At 37.8% G+C, this 24,142-nt stretch overlaps 1 protein-coding gene across 1 annotated transcript; it reads right to left on the reverse strand.

Annotated features, from left to right (window-relative positions):
• Positions 1–10,468: 10,468 nt before the first annotated feature.
• On the reverse strand, positions 10,469–21,601 carry LOC109430151 (uncharacterized). Its single transcript, XM_029862377.2, has 2 exons — positions 20,608–21,601; positions 10,469–10,966 (listed from the first exon to the last, which is right to left on the reverse strand). The coding sequence occupies exons 1-2, from the start codon at positions 21,002–21,004 to the stop codon at positions 10,551–10,553; spliced, it is 813 nt and encodes a 270-aa protein (XP_029718237.2). The 5' UTR covers positions 21,005–21,601; the 3' UTR covers positions 10,469–10,550.
• Positions 21,602–24,142: the final 2,541 nt, after the last annotated feature.

Consider the following 24,142-nt stretch of genomic DNA (forward strand, 5'->3'; position numbering starts at 1 on the left):
CTACATTACAATAATCAAAATGAAACTCCTTCACTTTAATACCGTCAACCCCTGCGAACTTGGCCAGGGTATTCGTTTGCGGTGCGTAGTATAATAATATTCTTGAAGTTTTCTTGTCCATCTTATGCATCTGAAATGATATTGATTGAAGGTTTTGAAAAGAAAAATAAAATTACTGAGAGACACACCGCATTATAACATTTTGACAAATGTTATTTTCATAATCAAAAGTATTTTTTTTTCTTTTAAATTGTTTTATAACTTTCTGTAAACAATTGTATTTGCTCTATATTTTCTTTTCCTTTACCTGAGTTTTTTTTCTAACACAATTTGACCTACATTTAAATTGCTTCGATTGTTTTCTTTTTCTATTGAATGATTAAATGATTGGTTATAGTAATATATGTAGCTTTTACACGAAGCTTATTATCGGAACCGAAGCATATACACTAGTATGGGACTCGCTTGTATGGAAAAAATTAATCCTCGCTCCAGTCGACTTTTTTGATACCATTTAGGTCCCATATGAACTGTACAAAATTTCAGCGCAATCGGTGAAACTATAATTTAGCGCAAGCGGTTCAAAGTTTGCATAGGATTTACTATGGGAAAAGTTACACTTTCAAATAAAAAATCCCAGAGGTCGCCCTTTGTCTCCTTAATTCAAATCGATAAACGCTTCTTGTAGAAAAATCATTTATGAAACTTTCCTTCGAAGACCGCAAAACGATTGGATGCTTGTGGAAAAAGTTATTGATTTATTACCGATTAGTGATCCAACGAACGGCTTTTTGTTTTGCTTTATCAGCAGCACTGCTGCTGCCTTTGTTGCATGGGGTGGCGGGAGGCATTACCACCCCCAGAAGCAGCAGCAGCCAAGGCAGCAGCTGCAGTGCTGCTAATAAAACAAAACAAAAAGCCGTTCGTTGGATTACTAATCGGTAATAAATCAATAACTTTTTCCACAAGCATCCAATAGTTTTGCGGTCTTCTAAGGAAAGTTTAATAAATGATTTTTTTACAAGAAGCGTTTATCGATTTGAATTAAGGAGACAAAGGGCGACCTCTGGGATTTTTTATTTGAAAGAGTAACTTTTCCCATAGTAAATCCTATGCAAACTTTGAACCGCTTGCGCTAAATTATAGTTTCACCGATTGCGCTGAAATTTTGTACAGTTCATATGGGACCTAAATGGAATCAGAAAAGTCGACTGGAGCGAGAATTTGATGTTTGTCCCATACTAATATACACACTGTTTATTCTGTTAGTTGCAAAATTCACGTCAATAAAACACAATATTTCGACGGTCTACTGAACAAGTGAAAATATAAAATACTAGTTTTATAGATATTAATGAACCTTCTTAAATGGAATGCCTAACTTCGTAGATAAATTCTTTGGTACTTACTACCTATTATAATACATTTCCATTGCAGTATACCACTTGCTTAAATTTACAGTTAAATTTGTACACGTCGACTGAAGTGGTTCATAATAATAATAATGATACTTCTCCAGTTGTAAAGCGTGATTCTCATTGTTTCAAACGCGGGCCGAACAATCATTGAAAACAAAAATTCAATGATTCCTATAAAAATCCAGTTATGTATAGGTTTTCCTTAATTTGTTTTTCTTCCGTATTTTTACATTGTTTTTGCATACACGTTTAAATTATTTTATTCATTACAAGTAAACAAATGGATTGATCCATTTTTTAATACTGGTTCATCACATGGAGGGTGTTAGGTTCCTGAGTGCAAACTTTTTAAAGGGTGATAGAGGACCATAAATGGTGGAAAAAATTGTTCTACGCATATGGCCAAATCTCAACCGTTACGTAGTTATTGAACTCCCCATGTTTTTGACTCTTATTACCTTAACTGGCTATAACTTTAAAATGGTCAAACTTATCGGAGTTTTTTTACCCTTATTCGAAAGATTATTGAATTTTCTATCAAATGGCATCTTTGAACTGATTGGTTTAGTTTAATAACTAAGTTTTCAAGAGCAAATAGCTTAAAAGTTGTGTGTTTTAATTTGTTTTTGCCAATTATCTTTGAAAAATGCGTAATAATTTAAAATTCTTTCTTTGGCAAAATTGTGGCTCCTGTTCCACTCTACAATTCCTTCTTTGACATCAAACTTTTATCTCTTATCGTTTTCTTGCAATTTCGATTTAAACATCGCATTTCAGATCATAAATTAGCAACCGTCATGGTAAGCACTTTTTTGCGCACTGTGCCGCACATTTAAATCAAAATTGCAAGAAAACGATAAGAGTTAGAAATTTGGCGTCAAAGAACGAATTGTAGAGTGGAACAGGGGCCACAACTTTGCCAAAGAAAGAATTTTAATTTATTACGCATGTTTCAAAGATAATTGACAAAAAACAATTAAAACACCCTCTTTTTAGCTGTTTTGCTCTAGAAAACTTAGTAATTTAACTAAACCAATCGATTCAAAGATGCTATTTGATAGAAAATTCAATAATCTTTCGAATAAGGGTAAAAAAAACTTCGATAAGTTTGACCATTTTAAAGTTATTGCCCGTTAAGGCAATAAGAGTAAAAAACATGGGGAGTTCAATAACTACGTAACGGAAGACATTTGACCATATGCGTAGAACAATTTTTTTCACCATTTATGGTCCTCTATCACCCTATGAAAAGTTTGCACTCATGAACCTAACACCCTGTATAAGCTCAAGATATAAAAATTAAATCTCCAAAATATAGTCCTAGCAGTTGAGTGATACTTATAGCACCTTTTTTTTTATTTTTACGTGAGAACGATCAATATTGAAACAGTAATGTCATCCAATGACTCGATATTGGTTCACGCAATTAGTTTGACATATTGCTGTAGTTGTTTAATCATATATATTTCTTTTCAGACAGCCTTTAATATTATTGTTTAAGTTAGTTTTTCAGTGATATAAATGCAAAACTAATAATAGTATATATTACTGATATGATGTATGAAACGAATGATGAATCCAAGAAAATGCCCTTTAAAATCATCCTCGAGATAGTATCAAAGATATAAAGCGAGTAATAATGACTTTCATACTGAAAAATTGGTGCACTAGATAACATCAGTGACTAGATTCACATTCAACATCTGATGCAATTGTTCTTGCATTGTTTGTCCTTTTATTAATAATATGGGCTAGAATTTCCAAGACTCTTATAATCTTTCCGTAAATAATAAGTAGTGGACCGAAAGAATACACATCCATATACAATACTCTAGCACTACGAGTTTTAAAACTACTCATTAGATTGTACATTCATTCGTTAGATTTGTTGTCGTTATGGTTATCAAATGAGGTGACGTTGAACTTTCACACCACGAACACCTGTTGAACTTGTCGATAACACATACTTAGTGTCTCATAGTTTACCTAATAATTGTGAACTACATTTTCCAATGGGGTATGTAGCATATCAACGACGATCTGCATTAGAAGCCTTAATAAATGAAGCATTTTCCTCAGCAGTAGATTAAAGATGCAAAGTACTATGTTCAAAATGTCATCAAACAGAAATCGTACGAAAAATTTTCAGTACTTCTGTTAGATTAGAATTTCTAAAGGCTCAATTTATTATAATTAAATCCAAGGACTTATTTCTTGCGGCTTCGAGATGAAAGCTTCCACAAACACATTTTATTTTGTTAGAAAAAAAATGAATCACTTTTACAATAGTTATGGAATCAATATGGAAATATTAACTATCATGACGAAACATGAAGGCATGCTTAAGATTGGGGGTATTCATCTCGCGTCGGGGGTATTGTCTCGCGTCGCGTCTTGTGAATATTCATCTCCATCTTCATTTGATAACCTAAGTACCGCTCTTAGCATTTCCAGAAGTGTAGTTGATGACGTTCAGGTTTTTCATTCACACGCTTTGTCATCATGACTTGCCGAAATCGCAGTAGCTCTTGTATTCTTGTTGAGTGACATTTGGTGTAAATTCTCCCGCTGCACTCAATTCAACATTACCTAATGGCAGCTCCATTTAGCTTGAACAGGACACGAATTTTCAAGCATATATACTTGTACAAGGCACTAGGGATCACGAACATGAAAATTATATTCGAATTTTTACTGACCACTGCTCATTTTGCTCAACCGTTAGGTAGTTTCCCCTGGTGTCTTGCAAACATTTTCCTCAAATGTCTGTTTTAGCTCAACCTTGTGTTATGCATTCATGCACTCTTATTGCCGGGATCCATAATCGTGGTATCTTGCTTTAAGCAGAACTATTATCTTGGAATGTTAAATCTCCGCTCAACCTTCCATTATGGACTACATCCTGCATATTTGCCAGGATCCATAACTCTCGGTATCTTGCTCAGATTTCCTCAAATTTCCTCTCCCTTTGCTCAACCAGTGTTGGTGTCTTGCATGGAGTAGAAACATTATCTTGGATTTCTATAGCTTCCGCTCAACCTTCCATTATGGACGCCAATCGAGGTTCCATAACTCTCGGTGTCTTGCCAGAAGCTTCCTACTCTCTGCTCAACCTTTCCATTATGAAAATTACCCTGCAAAATTGCCAGTTTCCATAATTCAAGGTATCTTGCCAGGAGTACTTATACCATCGGTCCAGAAAGGTGTTATTGAAATAAGAGTATCTTGACTAGACCTCTTCAATTCAATATTTGCCAACCTCTTCTGTGGACATGGTTTCATTTCCTTTGAGACATTCAATGAATTGGTCTCGGACCTGTATTCCGGGTTCTAGTGTTACGGAATGTCGCATTGCATGGATTTAGAATTGATCAAAACTCCGGGTTCTGGACGCATACTTCATCCCTAAGAGCCAAATCTCTAAACATCCATCACAATGACATTCAAACTAGAATTCATCCCTAAGAATATCAGGTATCCTTCCCCTTGTGAACAGACTTACGATCCGTAAAACCATTCATTATACTTATCAATAATTTCGATTTCAGCGTCGATTTTCTAATTCTCCGTCGTCGCCAAATGTAGGAATGAGGAGTCTTGACTGCTTGATGGTTGAAACAAGAATGAATATTTTATTGTCTGTCATCATTAGTACTACTTCTACATGGCTACCTAGATTGTTCCAGCATACTGAGATCCTACAGATATGACAGGATAATCTACGACGAATTACATCCCCGCAACTTCGACATCGTAGCGTTGCAGGAACTTTGTTGGACTGGACAGAAAGTGTGGAAAAGCGGGCATCGAGCGGCTACCTTTTAGGCTGAGTGTCGCGGACTGACTCAATAGGGTAGGGCGGGGCAAGATGAGCACCCTAAGGATCACGTTGAGTTTATTGAAAGTGAACACAATTTTTCAAGGTACCTCTCAGTAGTTCTTTTCTATATCATGTTTTCTACCACGCATAAACTTGGCAGGGTTCAAAATTCACAATAAGGATGATTTATTTGACTAAACAAAAAAGATGTTTTATAGTCAGTTCGAACATGCTGCGGGGCAAGACGAGCACCCCTACGGGGCAAGAAGAGCACTTCATTAAAATCAAAACATTTTAACTATAAATTGACCATACAGTGATTGAAATAATAAATCTTGTTTATTGCTATGGTGTCACGTTCTAAAATGATCAGATTTTTTTTTTGATTATTAAAAAATGGCGGTTTTATAATACTTTATACAAAATGACCCGAAAAGCAATGAACGATTACGAAGTGGCTTATTTTTAGAAATTAACGCAACCAAATAGTTTCATAGAATACGAAAACCTATTTTCGGCACTATTGAGTGGATTACAATAATTTCAAAATATTTTCTATATTCCCATCAGGGGTGCTCATCTTGCCCCACTATAGGGAAATAACTTAAATTGAATAAATTTTAACGTTTGTTTTTAGAAAATATTTCCTAATGCAAGTTAAAATGCTTTGCAGTAAGCTAGTAAAGTTCGCTGATAATCAAAATTATTGTAAAAATTTGATTCTAACACAAAAACCTTATTTTATTCTGATGATTTCTTATAAGAAACTGCTAAAAATCCATGCTATTGACTAATTTTGCGATATTTTTCAATTCGTTCGTTATGAGGTACCTTTTATCAGGTTTACAAACAGGATGAACTTTATTCTAACGGATTATGAAGTTGTTTGGACAAAATTCATCATAAAAGTAGTAAAACAGAGGGGTGCTCAACTTGCCCCGGGTGGCCATCTTGCCCCGTCCTACCCTATGCTCTCTCATCGGGAGCCAAACATCGGGAGCCAAACATTGAAGATGGAGGTTATGTTAAGCCTTGTTGAACCTGTGTGATTGATTGAAGAGTATTGTTATCTAGGTGCTGCGGATATAATCAAAACTGTTGTCACGATATCTCCATTTGCCGCTGTCCATCCGTTGGAAAGCGAGGAGAAGGATAAACATTGTTTTGAGCCTATTTTAGCTAATTTTGTAACAACTATCCATCAAAATTTCCATCGCGAATGGAAAATAATAAACTTTGAACACGAGAACAGAATCGGAATAATGGTGGATTGATCATGTTTACCATTTCCGAACAGCGTCGCGACGGCGTGTTTGACAACCGCGGTGAGAGAGGTGGTTGCAAGAAAATTGAACGCTCGTGCGTGTTTACAAGCTGTGTGCCGGGAGTGTGTAGGTGTGTGTTAGGTAGCTTGAAACATAAAACCGTTTCTATTCGCACCACCTAGCTTTTAGGTACCAAAGTTGTGGCACCATCAATGAACTGGGAACAGGATTTATAGTGTTGGGCAAGATGCGACAACGCCCAAGTAACCAAAAGTTCAGATAAAAGGGTACTTTATAAGCTAAGCAGCTTGTTCGAGGGTGCTCATTAGCCTTCTAAGCAGCTTCATTTTTAAGTAATTTTGGAACTTGAAAGTTCACATAAGCGCGCTGGATAGCCTTAAGCCTTCTAAGCAGCTTCTGGCAGAACTTTGACAAAATTCATGCAGAAACAAAAATGTGTTTTTCAGAATCACAACCCTGCTGGTGGGTTTGTGATTCACGTCTGGAAATTGCTTCTGATAATTCTATGTTCACACATGTCGTTGTTATGTAGATTTGAACTGGATCCTCCTTCGTGATAGCCTGCCGACTTACCGCTGCGCTGCTGAAGACATTTGACAAAGTCAAGCTAACTTCACTACTGTACAAATGTGCAAAACTAGCTGCCGAAATCGATTCAAGTCAGACTTTACCTGCTGTCCACTCAATCGCAGCTGTAGTACTGTGGTAGAGCGTGGGGTTCTCACGCAGCGACTATCAGTTCGAATCCGATGAGCGGCATTTTTTTTGCTCAAGCCTAGTATTCATTGATTTGATAAATTCATATTTGTCTTTCATCCGTGTATGCTTAAACAGTTGTTTTCTGTAAAATAAATAAATTTAATCTTCATTGAAACACAATGTTACTGAACTGAACTTCTATGAACTCGAAAGTTCCGACAAAGTTCCGAGTAGCATCTTAAGCAGCTTTAAAGTTCCGCGAAGTTCAGATAAAGTTCCGAATGGAACTTTCTGGCTGCTTAAGAGGCTAACAATGAGCCTTGCCGGAACTTGTGACCGAAGTTCCAGCAAGGCTCATCATTAGCCTCTTAAGCAGCCAGAAAGTTCCATTTGGAACTTAATCTGAACTTCGCGGAACTTGAAAGTGCATTTTGTCATGGGAAGCGGAACTTTTGGTTACTTGGGCGTGTGATCGGATGGCAGCCGATCAACGCAAGAATGTGCATGTTAAGAGTTAAGGGCCGTTTTTTTTCAACTACAGCATCATCAACGTCCACTGCCCATATGAAGGGAGACCTGATGACGAGAAAGAAGCGTTCCACGCTCAGTTAGAGCAAACATACGATAATTGCTTGCCGCGTGACGTAATCGAATGATAACGGCCAGCGATGCTTGAACTTTGCAGCCTCCCGTGGTATGGTAGTCCGAAGCACCATCTTCTCCCGCAAATATATAAAGCCACCTGGAGATCACCCGACCATCAAACAGAAAACCAAATCGACCACGTTCTAATCGACGGTAAATTCTTCTCAGATATAACCAACGTCCGCACATACCGCAGTGCGAATATAGATTCGGATCACTACTTAGTCGCTGTATGCATGCGCTCAAAACTTTCGACAGTTATCACCACGCGTCGAAGTCGAACGCCGCAGCTCAACATCGAGCAGCTGCGTAACGTAGAAGTGGCTCAAGACTACGCGCAGCAGTTAGCAGTGGTCCTACCAACGGAAGAGCAGCTTGGCGCAGCTACACTTGAAGATGGCTGGAAGGACATCCGATCCGCCATAGGTAGTACCTCGGCTACAGCACTAGGCTTCGCGACTACGAATCACAGAAACGCCTGGTACGACGGCGAATGTGAACAGTTGAAAAACGAGAAGAATGCAGCATGGGCAAGAATGCAACACCGTACGAGAGCGAATAAGGCACGCTACAAACAGGCGCGGAACAGGCAGAACTCAGTCTTCCGGATGAATAAGGGAACGTTCAAAAATTACGTCCAACATTTGGGGGAGGGGGGGGGGGTCTAGAAAAGTGTGACAGTACGTGTATTGGGTATAGGGAAATTGCGCGACAGAGGGGGGAGGGGGGGTCTAGAAATCCCGAAAAACGATGGACGTAATTTTTGAATCTTCCCTAAGCGCGAGAAGGAAAAACGAGATCGCGAAGCGATGGAAGAGCTGTACCGCGCTAAGGACACACGAAAGTTCTACGAGAAGCTGAACCGCTCGCGCAGAGGCTTTGTGCCACAAGCCGACATGTGTCGAGATAATCACGGGAATATTCTCACAAGCGAGCGTGAGGTGGTCGAGAGGTAGCGGCAGCATTACGATGAGCACCTCAATGGGGACGTTGAAAGCACCGAAGGTCGCGTTGTAACAGATCTAGGAGTATGTGCACAGGACCAAAGACTTCCGGCCCCTGACCACCAAGAGATTGAGGGGGAGGTTGGCCGGTTGAAAAACAACAAAGCCACTGGAGCAGATCAACTACCAAGCGAGCTTCTAAAATACGGTGGAGAAGCACTGGTGAGAGCACTACACTTGGTCATTACCAAGATTTGGGATGAGGAAGTATTACCGGAAGAATGGATGGAAGGTATCGTGTGTCCCATCTTCAAAAAGGGCGACAAGTTGGATTGCGGGATCTATCGCGCGATCACACTACTGAGCGCTGCCTACAAGATACTCTCTCAAATTTTATGCCGCCGTCTATCACCGATTGCAAGAGAGTTCGTGGGGCAATATAAGGCTGGATCTATGGGTGAAGGCGCTACAACGGACCAGATGTTCGCCATCCGCCAGGTGTTGCAGAAATGCCGCGAATACAACGTGCCCACACATCACTTGTTCATCGATTTCAAATCGGCGTATGATACAATCGATCGAGAACAGCTATGGCAGATTATGCACGAATACGGATTCGCGGATAAACTGATACGATTAATCAAGGCGACGATGGATCGAGTGATGTGCGTAGTTTGAGTATCAGGGTCACTCGAGTCCCTACGAATCTCGCAGAGGGTAACGGCAAGGTGATGGTCTTTCGTGCTTGCTGTTTAACATTGTGTTAGAGGCTGTAATAAGGAGAGCGGGGATAAACACGAGTGGGACGATTTTCACGAAGTCCGTTCAGCTGCTTGGTTTCGCTGATGATATTGATATAATAGCTCGAAAATTTGAGACGATGGCGGAAACGTACATCAGACTAAAGAGTGAAACCAGGCGAATCGGATTAGTCATTAATGTGTCGAAGACAAAGTACATGATGGCAAAGGTCTCCAGGGAGGAATCTCCGCGCCCGCCACTCCGAATTTATATCGACGGTGATGAAATCGAGGCGGTTGAAGGATTCGTGTACTTGGTCTCACTGGTGACCGCCGACAACGACACCAGCAGAGAAATTCAGAGGCGCAATGTGGCAGGAAATCGTGCTTACTTTGGACTCTATGATCGAATTAAGTTCGCCGTAACACGAAGTTAACTATCTACAAAACGCTGATTAGACCGGTCGTCCTCTATGGGCACGAAACATGGACCCTACGTGCAGAGGACCAACGCGTCATTGGAGTTTTCGAACGGAAGGTGTTGCGTACCATCTACGGCGGAGTGCAGATGGAAGACGGGACTTGGAGAAGGCGAATGAATCACGAGCTGCATCAGCTGCTGAGAGAACCAACCATCGTCCATACCGCGAAAATCGGGAGGCTACGGTGGGCGGGTCACGTCATCAGGATGTCGGATAGCAACCTGACTAAAATGATTCTCGAGAGTCATCCGACCGGTACAAGACGACGTGGAGCGCAGCGAGCTAGGTGGGTCGACCAAGTGGAGGACGATCTGCGGACCCTACGCAGAGTGTGGAACCGGAGACACACAGCCATGGACCGAGCAGAAATGAGACGACTTCTACGTACAGCAGATGACACTCAGGCCTGACCGGAAAGTAAGCAGAGGGGAGAATATTTATCTAAGAATTATATTTATTCTTTTTTGTTGTAATTAGTTTTTATTTACATTTCTTGTCAATTTTTGTACCACATTTTCAATCAGACAGCCTAATGTCCAACTTTCCGATGATGCTGGTCTGATCGTAATCGAGTATATCGTTTCCGGTGTGCATCAACTCCAGCACCTTGAGCTTATCCACAATAGTCTTCATCTGAAACGCAATTCCATCCGAATAATCTTCGGCCGAAACGATCGAATCAACGTACGGCTTCAGGGCCGGGTTGGCTTCGAAGTATTTCTTCACTCGTTCCAGTAGGTTGTTCGGCCCGGCTGCGTTGTCCACCTGTAGGAAAAGGTTCTTCGATACGAGACCATCGGCACAGCGGTTCGCCAGTCCGGAAATGACACGTTCCAGCAGTTCGATTTCGGCATTCGGATCGGACTCGTGCACGGTGGACGGAACAACGGGTTCCGGACAAGCGCAACGTCCCATCGGTTTGATGATGTAGTCTACGAAAAAAAATAATACGATTTTGTTTTAGTTACGGTTATGTTAGAAATTATTAACATAGTAGCTGGTCTGGTAGTAGGTAGTAGGTTCTTAAAGGACTTTCAGCATGCTTCTCTACAGTTTTTGCAACTATTTAGGTAGTTCATTGAACATTTCTTTTTTTTTTAAATCCACTAATATTATTGGCGACTATACTATCACCTATTTCAAAAATATGTCAACATACTGGGAAATTCTCAAGAAATTCTTCAGCAATATCTCAATTTTTTTCGGAAAAAAAAATTCCTGGACTCATTTCAGTTTCCTCCAAATATTGCTTTTAAAATAATTAAATTACTGGAAGATGTTATTGAGAATTACTGCAACAATTCCAGAAGAGAATCTCAGAAGAATTCTCGAGAGTACGTGCTGAAAGAAGCTCCAGTGGATTTTTCGGAAAAATCCTTTAGGAGTACTCAAAAGAATTTTTGGAGGGATTCCAGTATTGAAGAAATTCCCGAAAAAAAACTAGGGCATTCTTCGAGAAATCCTTAAAAATGTTACTGGAAAAATGCTCTGAATTCCAGAAGGAATTTTGAAATTCTGAGGGAAGCCTTGAAGGAGTTTCTAGAGAAAAAAAAATAGAAATGTTTGTGGAGGTTTCCTTGAACGAATCCTTTTTTGTTTTTTATGAATGTTTGTTCCAATAAAAGCTAGTTCAACACTTCGAAAAATAATCCTTTGCAGATCGCATTTCTGAAGCAGTTTCTAGCGAAGTCATCGGAAAAAATAAAGAAATTTTGGAGGATTTTTTAGAGAATTTTCTACAGAAATTCTGGAAGAATTCTCAGATGAACTTCCGGAAGAGAAATTTCTAGAGGAATCCTGAGTAAAATCCTAGAACAAAAAAAACAAAAAAGGATCCTTGGTAAAATCTTCGGTGAAATTTCTGGAAGAATACTGGAAATTATGTGTGTAAAAATGTATGGGAGAGACCTTGAAAAAAAATAACAAGATTTTTTTTTACAAGAATCTTCAGAAGAGTGTGTGGAGGAGCTCTCGGATGAACTTTTCTAAGATAGATTGTTAGAGGAACTTTCGGAGAAATTCCTGATATCGTTCAATCTTTCAGAAATTTTGGAGGAATCCTCGCAGATTTTTTTTTCTTTCAGAAGAATCCTCAGAGGATGAGTTTACAGGGATAACGTGGAAGGAATTTCAGGAGGGTTTTATAAGGAAATACTGGAGGATTTTTCGGAGAAATCCTCGGATGTGTAGTGGCAAAAGCCACTCGGTAATACTGCCGAACCCTCTTGGGTTCTCTGAAGTGACTTTGTTCTTAAATAAAGATTGAGTTTGAAGATGGCTACCATCGTAACTGGTTACACTTTATCGTAATGAGAAAGTTTAGCTCTTAAATTATTTGTCCCGTTATAACAGGATCTTTCTGATGGATGATATATTAGGGTGTCCCAAAATAGAAAAAGTGTCAAAAAGTTAACTTGCTCACCCTTAAAATGATAGATTAGGGTCCTAGCAACAATCAAAAAATATTTAGAGGTTGCACGCATCGGTTTTATGAAAAATGGACGATTTTTGGTATTTTTACCAAAAAATGCTAATATGAATTAAAAAATAAAAGAAAAAAAGTCATCAACGAAAGTGAATCATAGTTCTGGGTCTCACAAACAAAGTTTGGAGGGAGTTTAGGTCATCAAAGCTGATTTTATATATTTGGCAAAGGTTAAAATACTAAAAAATCGCGATTTTTTTCACCATTTTTTTTTCAAAAATGCTCAATTTATAATGATTTTAAAATTTTTCCTGCGATTCACAATTTCCTTATTTTATAGCAAATTTTGTGTTGATTATTTCGGCTGAAGACAGTTTTGAGCTATCTCCTTCATGAGTTGAGATATCGGCATAATAATAAAAAAAAAGACACGGACAACGTCTTCAGCTTTCGGCTGTACAGACTGTTTTGAACTTAACATTAGACAACGGACAACGGAGCATGCACCAGTGGAAACGGGGAAGAAACTATTCTCACGAAAAGTTTCAACGCCCGCAGCGGGAATCGAACCCTCACCCCATAGCATGGTGCGATTATAAGCTTGGTGACCCTAACCGCACGGCTACGAGGCTCCACAATGATAACACAATCAATGAAAAAATCGGATTTTCTTATGTTATGTATTTGTTTTTGTTCATTAGTTTCTATGACTACCATGCAAAATAACCAGATTTTCAGAAATAATTGTGTTACTTTGATAATTTTACATTGGTTGTGCTTACCGGTTCAAAGAAAGACTCAAAAAGTGGCTCGCTGCAAAATTTCAATAATATACATAAGTGATCGCAAGTCAGACAATCAAATTCCATGTTTGAAGTTCCATGATATATTTTGAGTGATGTGTAGATCGCTCAACAATGTTTACCTTTTTTAAATAGATTTTGGAGCTCTTGTTAAGCAAACATATAGGTTCTTCCTGGTTATACCAGAACTACTGCTCTTATATTGAAAACAACTAAAATGGCAATAGCTAATAAAAACTGTAAGAAAGAAAAATATTGTTTTATAATTGCAGCCAATCGACATAAAAATTCAAATATGTGCATGGAAATGCAGGTATTTTTAGGAATATAAGATTTTTTTCTTTTTATTCGCGAATTTTAACTAAAGTATTACACCATATTGATATTTATTATATAATTTGATTTTAAAAGCAAACCATTAGCGCACATATTTGCAGCTAGGGTTGGATTTCAGAAAGCGTTAGGATATTTTGATTCCACTATTATTTAAAAAAAATATAACTTAGTGACTGGCCTAATATGTTACAAGAGCTGTTAACCTAAGAAATGTCAATGTTTAAATCTTTCTGCTGCGCAGCTTACTTGTTCAGGGTGTCTACTACCTGGAAAAACCTGGAAAACCGGGAATCCTCAGGGAATTTTATTTAACAGGGAAAACCCTGGAATACTCAGGGAATATCTGGAATACTCAGGGAAATTTTACTCCGATAAAAAAAAAACATTGGGTCGTATGAATAAATAAAAACCTGATAGTAAAAATCCATATAGAAAAATCGCTACAAGGATTTTTTCCAGAAATTCCGTCAGGGTTTCTTTTTGGAACATCTTTAGAATTACCTCCTGGAATGTCTCTCAGGATTTCTTATAAAATTCCTACCGCATTTTTGACGCTATTTTTCTTGGTATTCCATTTTGATTTTTTTCCGGAAAGGCATACTTCCGGATTTCTTCCAGGATTCCTGAATTCCAACCGATTTCTCCTGGAGTTTTTCAAGGGGATGCTATTTCTTTCCGAAGTTCCTCCAGTGTTTTGCTCAAAGAAATCTTCGTAGGATTTCTACCAGAATTTATCCCGAATACTCTATAAGAATTTCTGTCGGGATAAATCGTGGAATTTCTTTCGGCATTCCTCATGGAAATTTTACACGATTTCTTCCGGTGTTCCTCTTGGGACTTCCCCAGAAGATCTTACCAGAGTTTCTATCCGAGTTGCTAAAGGAGTTATTCCTGGGGTTTCTACTAAAGTTCCTCCAAGGGTTTCGGAAGGAGTTTTCACGAATTTATTGCAAGAGTTCCTCAAGAGATTTCTTTCATTTTTTCCCTGTGATATCTTCAAACAATTGCCTTGGGCTTTCTTCGAGATGTTCTTCCTGGTCTCCTACAGTAATTTCTTTAAAATTTCGCGAGGTTTATTTTGATGTTTTACCTGAGATTACTCTCGGAGTATCTTCTGGAACTTCTCTCAGAAGATTCCTTCCGATGTAGGTCATGAGATGCTTCTCAGAGTTTTTCTGAATTTACCTTGAACTTTCTCCTTAGATTTTTTTCCAGAGTGCCTTCTGGGATTTCCACAGGAGTTATTGCTGATATTTCTCATTGAATTCTTCTCTTGCATTCTTTCAGAGCCAGGCTGTCCCTTGTAGTTGTACCAGATTTCTGACAGTGATCCATCTAAGATTCTTTTTTACAGATATTCTCTGCATTATTCCCAAATTTCTTCCAGCAATCTTTACCAGAAGTTATTCCGAAATTCTGGATACTCTTTTAGGGATTTCTCCGAAAATTATTGCAGGGATTCTTCTACGGGTTTTCCTCAGAATGTCTCCTGAGATAACTTACGAAATACCTTATAGGAAGTTCCTGGAGAAATATTCGAGGGAATTCAAACAAAATCTTGCGAAAAACTCCGCAAAGTGTTATTGAAGAAATCTCGACAGGAACTTCATGAGAAACCGGAGATAAAATGAGACATCTCGAGAAAAGTTCTAGGTAATACTAGTAATCCCGAGAAGAAATATTAAGGACATCCAAGGAGGAATTCTGAATACCTCATGAAATCCTTTGCGATAAGGGACGAATGACCTTCGGGTTAAAGTCCCTCGAACCCAACAAAAGAAGAAGAAGAAAGAAAAGAAGTCATGAAATCCTGAAAGTAGCTACGGACGAAGTTCCGCGAGGAAAACAAGAGAAATATCTGAAAACTATCGGTAAAAATCCCGATATAAACTATTGGATAGCTATCCCGGAAAACCACTAAAAAGACACGGACACTGGCTTCAGCCGTCGGCTGTACCGATTGAACGATACTTAACACGGAGTGGCTACGGATAAGATGCTATTCTCGTGAAAGATTTCATCGCTCGGAGTGGGAATCGAATCATAATCCATCCGGACTCTAACAGCATGGCTACGAGGCTCAACCAACGACATTCTTGAAGAAACTTTGAATAGTTTTGGATGGGTCTTCAGGAGGAATCCAGCGAGAATCTCTGAAAGTATATCGGAAAACTTTTGAAAGTAATACTCAAAGGACGTACTCAAACAGATATCTCGTGAAAGAATCTTACGGAGAGCCAGGAAGTTACATTGTAAGAAGTTTAAGGAATTACGCTCAGAAATCTTGAAAGATTTTTGAAGAGCAGGGGAACTTACGTATTTTCGGCAGTTTTGTTCTCTTTGTCATGGTTTTTTTTTCGAAACCAAATCCTTCCCAATCAAGCTGAATATGATCAAGTTTCAAGCAATTTGGCCGACATAAATCCCTCATGACGAAGAGAACCAACCTGCCGATGATACCCTAAGCCACCCTTTATATTATTTTTAGAAAATTTGGGTTATTTTTTTAAATATAAACTTTTGAAATTTCGTCTGGAAAAACCTGGAAAACTCAGGGAATTTCATTTTGAGTTATGAGTAGACACCCTGTTGTTAAACCATAATTACAAGTTTTGAACCGGTGGCTTGCTACTGTTATCTGATCAACAGATAAAATCTAAGAAAAAAAATTCTTTTCGTATTCACAAAGCGGGTGTGAACAGTTATGTTCAGCATATGTAGATATAAAACGATGATTAACCCTCAAAACATTTACATATTGTTACCACAGACAAACAGACGTAACACTTGCGAAATTTCCATCGACCACGCTTTTAACGATCATTTTAAATTTTCATAGTTGTGGTTTTCACAACCAGAGGCGCACGCGTCGTTTTTCTATGCGTTTGACGTTTCACACTAGCGCCTTCTGTTGACGATATGGCACAACACAGTGATTCGTGCAACTTTTCCACCAGGTGATGGTAGTGTAAACTGGGCGATGGATTTCCACGAAAATCGTTCAAGGTGTTACGTCTGTTTGTCTGTGTTGTTACTGTCATGCAGTATGATTCAGTAATGATCAAAGCAACCCAATAATTCCTGAAATTGTTCAAAAATGTACACTTGCACGTACTATAATGTCAAACATTTGTTGTGTGTTGTTTTAATTGCATGGTAGTCATGGAAACTAGTGAACAAAATCGATTAACGTAAGAAAACACGATTTTTTTTATTGATTATGTTATCATTATTATACCGATATCTCAGCTCATGAAATAGATAGCTTAAAACTGTCTTCAGCCGAAATAATCTACACAAAATTTGCTATAAAATAAGGGAATTGTAAATCGCAGGAAAAAATTCAAAATCATTATAAATTGAGCATTTTTGAAAAAAATGATGAAAAAAATCGCGATTTTTTGATATTTTAACCTTTGCCAAATATATAAAATCAGCTTTGATGACCTAAACTCCCTCCAAACTTTGTTTGTGGGACCCAGAACTATGATTTACTTTGATTGATGACTTTTTTTTTTCTTTTATTTTTTAACTCATACATATTAGCATTTTTTGGTAGAAATACCAAAAATATTTTTTGCAATTTCTCATCGTAATAGGCTGTTTTACCTCACGCAAATCTGACAGAAAAAGGCCTACTTTCCCACATCTTTCCCACATCAAATTAACAGTGCTGTAATGGTTCATTACAGCACTGATTTGCGTTGCGTAATGAACCATTACAGCACTATTTCCAGTTTTGGTCAACTCTTTGATGCTTTCTGGACGCAGTTTTGAAAAATTGTGACAACTTCACAGTCTAACCTATTATGATCATATTTTCCTAAGCATTGGCTATGAACATCAGTGTGCAGTTTGATGAAAAAGTTTTGTTGGAAACTATCCTTAAGGGTAATTTATGAAATTGCAAAAAACGTTGTACGCAACTCGGTGCAGAACTCGATTTTTCCAGCACTCGTCTAAATTATCCAACTGGGCAAGCCTCGTTGGATAATAGGCTCCTAAAGTCCTATCGGGATTCTTGTTTTAAACCACAATATATGGTTCAAGAGTACATATTTACTCATTTTTTGACGTTTTTATTAACCGTACCTAGTTGAAAATATATAATTTTTATTTTTTTAGCCTTTTGTCTCGACCCTAGCTTATAACACATACTTTGAGTGATTTTTTTCACCGTGTATGTCAGATAGGAACATTTTTGAAATCCCAAAGCGAAAAATGTCGAGCTCAGTCACACAAGGTTGACCTCAAATGTCAAAGTAGAACTATTTACCATTTTTCTTATTTCGAATTTTCTCATTATTCCTTTGTTTTTCAAGTTCGAGTAAAGTACAATTTCGATTAGAATACCATGCTTGATCGTATTATTCAATATAAGCGAGATTTCGTCTTTAATTTTAGGACCCTATTGTACAACTCGTGCTGTAAAAATCGTCATTCTGCACCTTGTTGCGTAAACTACTATTACAGGGATCGTCAAAGGAGTTTGGTGAAGAGTTTTCGAATGAATTTTAATAAAATTATTATGTAGATGCATCCTTGAAGAAATACCTGAACGACTCCACGAAAAAAGTAGAGGAGGATTTATAGAGAAATACTCGCTGAAACTTTTTAGAGGAATACTTATTTAAAGAGTTTCTAGAGGAATGTTTGATAGATTTTTTAGATGAGTCATCGGAGTAATTTCAGGTGAATTTCTCGCATAAATATTAGGATGAGTATTTGAAGCAATTTTGGAGCATTCTTTGATGGAATTTGTGGATCCTTACAAGTTATTTTTTTAAAGAAATTCACGCTGAAACTTATAAAGGATACCTCGGAAGAGTTTCTGGAGTAATGCTCGGATAAGCTATTGCAGAAGAAATTTGTACAGAGCAAAACATTCTGAAAATTATACCCGACGAAAACATAATCAGCTAATACATTTCTTTTTCATTTCACTGAATTTTACATAAAACTAGCTGTACCCGGAAAACTTTGTCTTGCCTACTGCGTTTTTTGACGTTTCAAGTTTTTTGACGTTTCAAGACCAAGTCCCCGGTCACAAAATGTATGGAAGATTGATTTTCAAAAACTTTCAATTTGTCCATGTTTTTTGCCTCATAAACCTTCCTTGGGTGAAAACTAACAGAACAAAACTAAGATGACCAAAATCGGACCTTCTGTTCGCAAGTTATGAGTGGTCCCACGTATGCCACTGCATTTTTATACAGGGTGTTAGGTTCCTGAGTGCAAACTTTTTAAAGGGTGATAGAGGACCATAAATGGTGAAAAAATTGTTCTACGCATATGGTAAAATCTCAACCGTTACGTAGTTATTGAACTCCCCATGTTTTTTACTCTTATTGCCTTAACTGGCTATAACTTTAAAATGGTCAAACTTATCGCAGTTTTTTTACCCTTATTCGAAAGATTATCAAGTTTTCTTTCAAATGGCATCTTTGAACCGATTGGTTTAGTTAAATATCTGAGTTTTCTTGACCAAATAGCTCAAAAGTGGTGTGTTTTAATTTGTTTTTCTCAAGTATCTTTGAAAAATGCGTAATCATTTAAAATTCTCTGTTTGGCAAAGTTGTGGCCCCTGTTCCACTCTACAATTCGTTCTTTGACATAAAACTTCTATCTCTTATCGTTTTCTTGCAATTTTGATTTAAACGTCGCATTTCAGATCATAAATTTGCAATCTTCATGGTAAGCACTTTTTTGCGCACTGTGCCGCACATTTAACTGAAAATTGCAAGAAAACGATAAGAATTAGAAGTTTGGCGTCAAAGAACAAATTGTAGAGTGGAACAGGGGCCACAACTTTGCGAAAGAAAGAATTTTAATTCATTACGCATGTTTCAAAGATAATTGACATAAACAAATTAAAACACACTATTTTTAGCTATTTTGTTCTACAAAACTTAGTTATTTAACTAAACCAAGTGGTTCAAAGATGCCATTTGATAGAAAATTCAATAATCTTTCGAATAAGGGTAAAAAAAACTGCGATAAGTTTGACCATTTTAAAGTTATAGCCAGTTAAGGCAATAAGAGTAAAAAACATGGGGAGTGCAATAACTACGTAACGGTTGAGATTTGACCATATGCGTAGAACAATTTTTTTCACCATTTATGGTCCTCTATCACCCTTTAAAAAGTTTGCACTCAGGAACCTAACACCCTGTATATATAGATAATTTATTGTACGGAATGGCGAAAGCAAGCGTCAAACTGAGGGCATGCTGCACATCTAAGAACTGATGAAAAAATGTGTGTTATATGACGAGGTCCTTTTTAACAAGTTATATTATGTACAATTTTTTGGCTGTGTAGTGAAATTTTGGGATAAATTTCTGCGGGAATACTTTGAAAATCGTCGGAGATATTTTTCAAGGCATTCTTGTATAAATCTTGAGTGAGATATCTGGAGGAATCCTTAGAGAATTTCTTGAGAAATTCCTAGAAAAATCCATTCTCATCGTAATTTATAGAGAAATTCCTTTGGGAATTTTTGGAGAATAATTTTGTACTTGGCAAGAATTTATCGGAAACTTCAAAGAAATACTTTGACGAATTCTTCGAGATGTTTCTATAAGAGTTAACGGGTAATTTTTACTGTAATCTTTGAAGAAATTTCTGGAGGAATTCTTAGCGAAATTTCTAAAAAAAATCCTGTAGAAATCGTTTGGGATATTACTGGAGAAATCCTAGGAGGTTTGATCATTGTTTTACGCAGAAGAACATCTACTGCAAAATACTTGAAGCAAACTTTATTTGCTTCTTACAGTTTGATCTGCAACTGGATGAAAGCGTCCTCACTATAAAGAGGGTAGGCTATACTGGTTAGGCAGGCTAGGGCTCAAAAATCTTCATTTTCTTTTTCTTCATCTCCTAACGTCCCAACTGGAACAAAGCCTGCTGTCAGCTTAGTGTTCTATGAGCTTGAGCTGTAAGCTACCTCTGTTCAAGCATCATCAATTTGACAATTATCAGCCCTGAATATTCGATTAAAAACACTCACCATTAACAATAATCTTCCTCGGTTTGTGCCGCTGTGTTGTCTTCCCGTTATCAGTAATTGCTATGTATTCCAAAACATCACCTTTCTTGACGATTACGCTATCATCCTGGAGGAAGTATTTGCCATGCGTAGCCTGGGTAGTATTTTTGCATAGACTACAAACAAGCGGCTCGTTGCTCCTGCCACTCGGATTGATGTACACTTCCACTCCGAACATCTTCATCTCCGGTTTGTGCGCGGTCCACAATCTTAATCCCTGAGGATCCAACACTTCGAAGTCCACCTTACAGATGCTGTGGCCCTTGTTGTTCTTACTGCGAAACCAGTCCAGAAATCCCGCGTGGGCCACCGTTGCGCAAAGAGCGATAACCACCCAAAAAGTACCGATTCGCGCCATCTTCGCTAAACAAGTTCAACACACTCGATCGAGAACTGCAATCACGCACGATCACCATCCGAAACTAAACTGAGACAATGCTAACGAAGCTAATTTACTTTTATTATTTTGTTCGACTCTCACGCTATTAACCTTATCGAAGAGAGCAACGAATTTATATGGATGTTGATTGGGACCTGAGATGATGGAGCCTGCTGGTGCCGATGCTGGATGGGGTAGTTTTTTGCTGCAACCTTGATCGGGGTTACCTATACGACATCTTCAGTCAACGAGAGAGGAGATCAACAGATCAGGTATTTCCTTGGTACCTATTCCCGTAAGAATTCAACCACAACAGAGACGAGACAGACCATAATGTAGCCGAGTTTCGCCGTGGGCGGTCTCCAAATAAGTTCTTTTACTTCAAGATAGGTATGGGAAATGAATAAACCTTTTCGCGAAACAACATGCTTTGCCACCTGTAGTGATTTTGGACGATTAGTGTGGCTGGGATTACCCCGTGCGTTGGATTTATTGGCATGCTAATGGGATTCCTCCAGAGACGCATGACGTCGTCTGAGTGATGAATAATCGCGCGAAAACATGCTGTTTATCAACAGCAGCGATGCCTATGTACATAGAGGGAGACGAGAAACTGCGTGGTATCAGTCATCTAAAGGGGCATTGTAATACAATATCCAAAATTAGCATATTTATATAGGGTGCGGGCACCGGTTTTGGCCAGTCTAAGGGAAATCATTTTTATAAAAATAACCAATAATCCTATGAAAACAACCAATGCGTCAAAAGAAAGGTTTCAATCTATATTTTGAAGGAAAAATGCAGAAATCATGCCAATACTTGATTTTTGTATTAAAAGTGGCACTGGCCAAAATAGAAGCTCTGCCGCAGTTTTGGCCATATTCTTAAGTTTAGTTTCTATTTTGGCCAATCACGTGTATTTCTTATGGGAGTGGCCAAATTAGAAGCACCCTGGCCAAAATAGATATATGGGAGCAGATTTTTTAAGAAAATATATTTTTTTCTTCCAGTTTTTAATCAAAATGTGTGGTTTTCACAGCTGTAATCATCATATTGTATTAGGATCTACTAGTAAAAAATAAATTTACGTCGATTTAGATCGCAACAGGCTCAATACCGCACTATGGCCAAAACTCCGGACTGGCCAAAACTGAAGCTTCTACCCTAGTGCAAATCGTCATCATTACTCTCTGTAAAAGTCTGAATGTGCTTGCATTTTGGTTGGGAGTAGTATTACTAGCTTCAATCTCAGATGCTAGATTGTGTCATTATACAGAATGTAACATTTTGTCGTAATACATAGATTTATTAACTGGTCGCAGTGACTTATAAACATACCTCGCATTTAAAAATTTCAGGAAGATAAACTGAGATCAATATGTGGAATAGTTGAACTCACATTCATTTACTATGGGAGAAACTATCGATTTAACACAAAAGTTAGAATAATTTTCCCAAAGAGTATATGAAAGTATCATCATTTTTTTAAAAGCAGTTGTCCCACTATACGTCTATACAATAGTATTTTACTAGAGACGTGGCATGGTGGAACTCTAAACTGGATCGCCTTAGAAAATTTTCTCGTGAAATGTTTAATACAGTGGAACAAACGAGAAATTGGACTCCGTACAGTAAAACCCTCTCTGAATACAATAACGAAATAAATGAATCTTAACAAAAATCTTGGGTGTTAACATGTGAACACATAAGCAGTAGGGGGATTAGGGGCATAATGGACACCCTTAGCAAATCACTACGTTAGGCCTGTTAACAGAGTAAAACTTAATATATTATCAGTTAACTTACAACTTTAACTTGTTTCTTACGTATTTCAATCATTTACAGTAGGTAGAATGTCTTTATTGTCAAGAAATAATGAATTGTAGAACATGTGTTTTTTAGGGCTGGCAGGAAAGGTACGGGGCGAAATGGACACCCCTGCATATTTTATGCTAATTCTTTGGTTACATCGGCCAGTTAAGTAATTTGCCTACGGAGATCAATACCACAGGTATAATACAGGTACTCTTCGATATAACGTACCCTCGATATAGCGTACCCTCGATACAGCGAATCCGATATAACGTACATTTTGCTTCGATATAACGTACAACATTGAAAATTTTTATTTTTCCCAGGAATAACCCTTAGATGAACTACGAAATCACTCAAATCAATGTTTTGTTGCAGCATTAGCCTTGTTGCCCAGAATAAGCGCAATTTGGAGAAACAATTAGTGTACGTTATATCGAAGCAAAATGTACGTTATATCGAAGCACAAAAAACAAAATGACTTTTTCGTGAAAACTCAAATTTTTCATAATTGGTTTTGTGAATTTTACCGAAATCATTATTTGGGATTAATATCATGTCGAATACTTCAATACTAGCATAAAAAATATTTAATTTTTCTCTGCTCCGATATAACGTACAAAGAGCAAACTTTTTTGTACGTTATATTGAAGAGTACCTGTACTCCATCTTAGACGAGTTTACATAACATCAAAGTTAATTAAATAAACTTTAGGCTTAAATAATCGGATTGATTTTTTCCAAACTCTCTAAAACGCCTAACAGTATGCAACGCGCGTACATCCATTCATAATTGTCAGTGCACAATGGTCCACGAAACAGATTTACGAGGAAAGATGCATTCAGCGCCTTCAAATGATTTTCTAGATTAATATGGTCTTTTACAAAGTTGTTCCTAAAAATGGGGCCCTCTTTTCAATATAGATGAAAATTAGGGTGGTCCATATTTTTAAAGAACTTAGGAATCAAACTTTTTTATTTGCAAGAATAACTATATACATTTTTCGGAAAAGTTGTAGATCTATCAATTTTGAGCAAATTTGCTGAAGACACTTTTTATGTAGCTTTAAAATTGACCGATCTAGAGATATTTTTCTGAATTAGCCTAGGGTGGACGTAAAAACTTGAAGTATTTTTAGGCAAAGTACGTTTAATTGGCAAATTGAGAGATAAATTTGAGAAAAAATTACCACTTGTTTTGGTGGGATTCGAACCCACGACTCTGTTATCGCTTGTCCGGCGCAGTTTTGTAACTTGTTGTAACTTGTTCTGTAGCTTAGTTGGTTAAATCGCCGGACTAGCGAT

Source organism: Aedes albopictus, chromosome 2 (assembly GCF_035046485.1).
Source record: "Aedes albopictus strain Foshan chromosome 2, AalbF5, whole genome shotgun sequence".
NCBI classification, from domain to species: Eukaryota; Metazoa; Arthropoda; class Insecta; order Diptera; family Culicidae; genus Aedes; species Aedes albopictus.

Excerpts from the sequence above, each read along its gene's own strand:
- LOC109430151 (XM_029862377.2), bottom strand. The coding sequence starts at position 21,004 with ATGGCGCGAATCGGTACTTTTTGGGTGGTTATCGCTCTTTGCGCAACG. Across the intron at positions 10,967-20,607 it reads GAGGAAGATTATTGTTAATG|ACTACATCATCAAACCGATG; the intron begins GTGAGTGTTTTT and ends TTTTTTTCGTAG.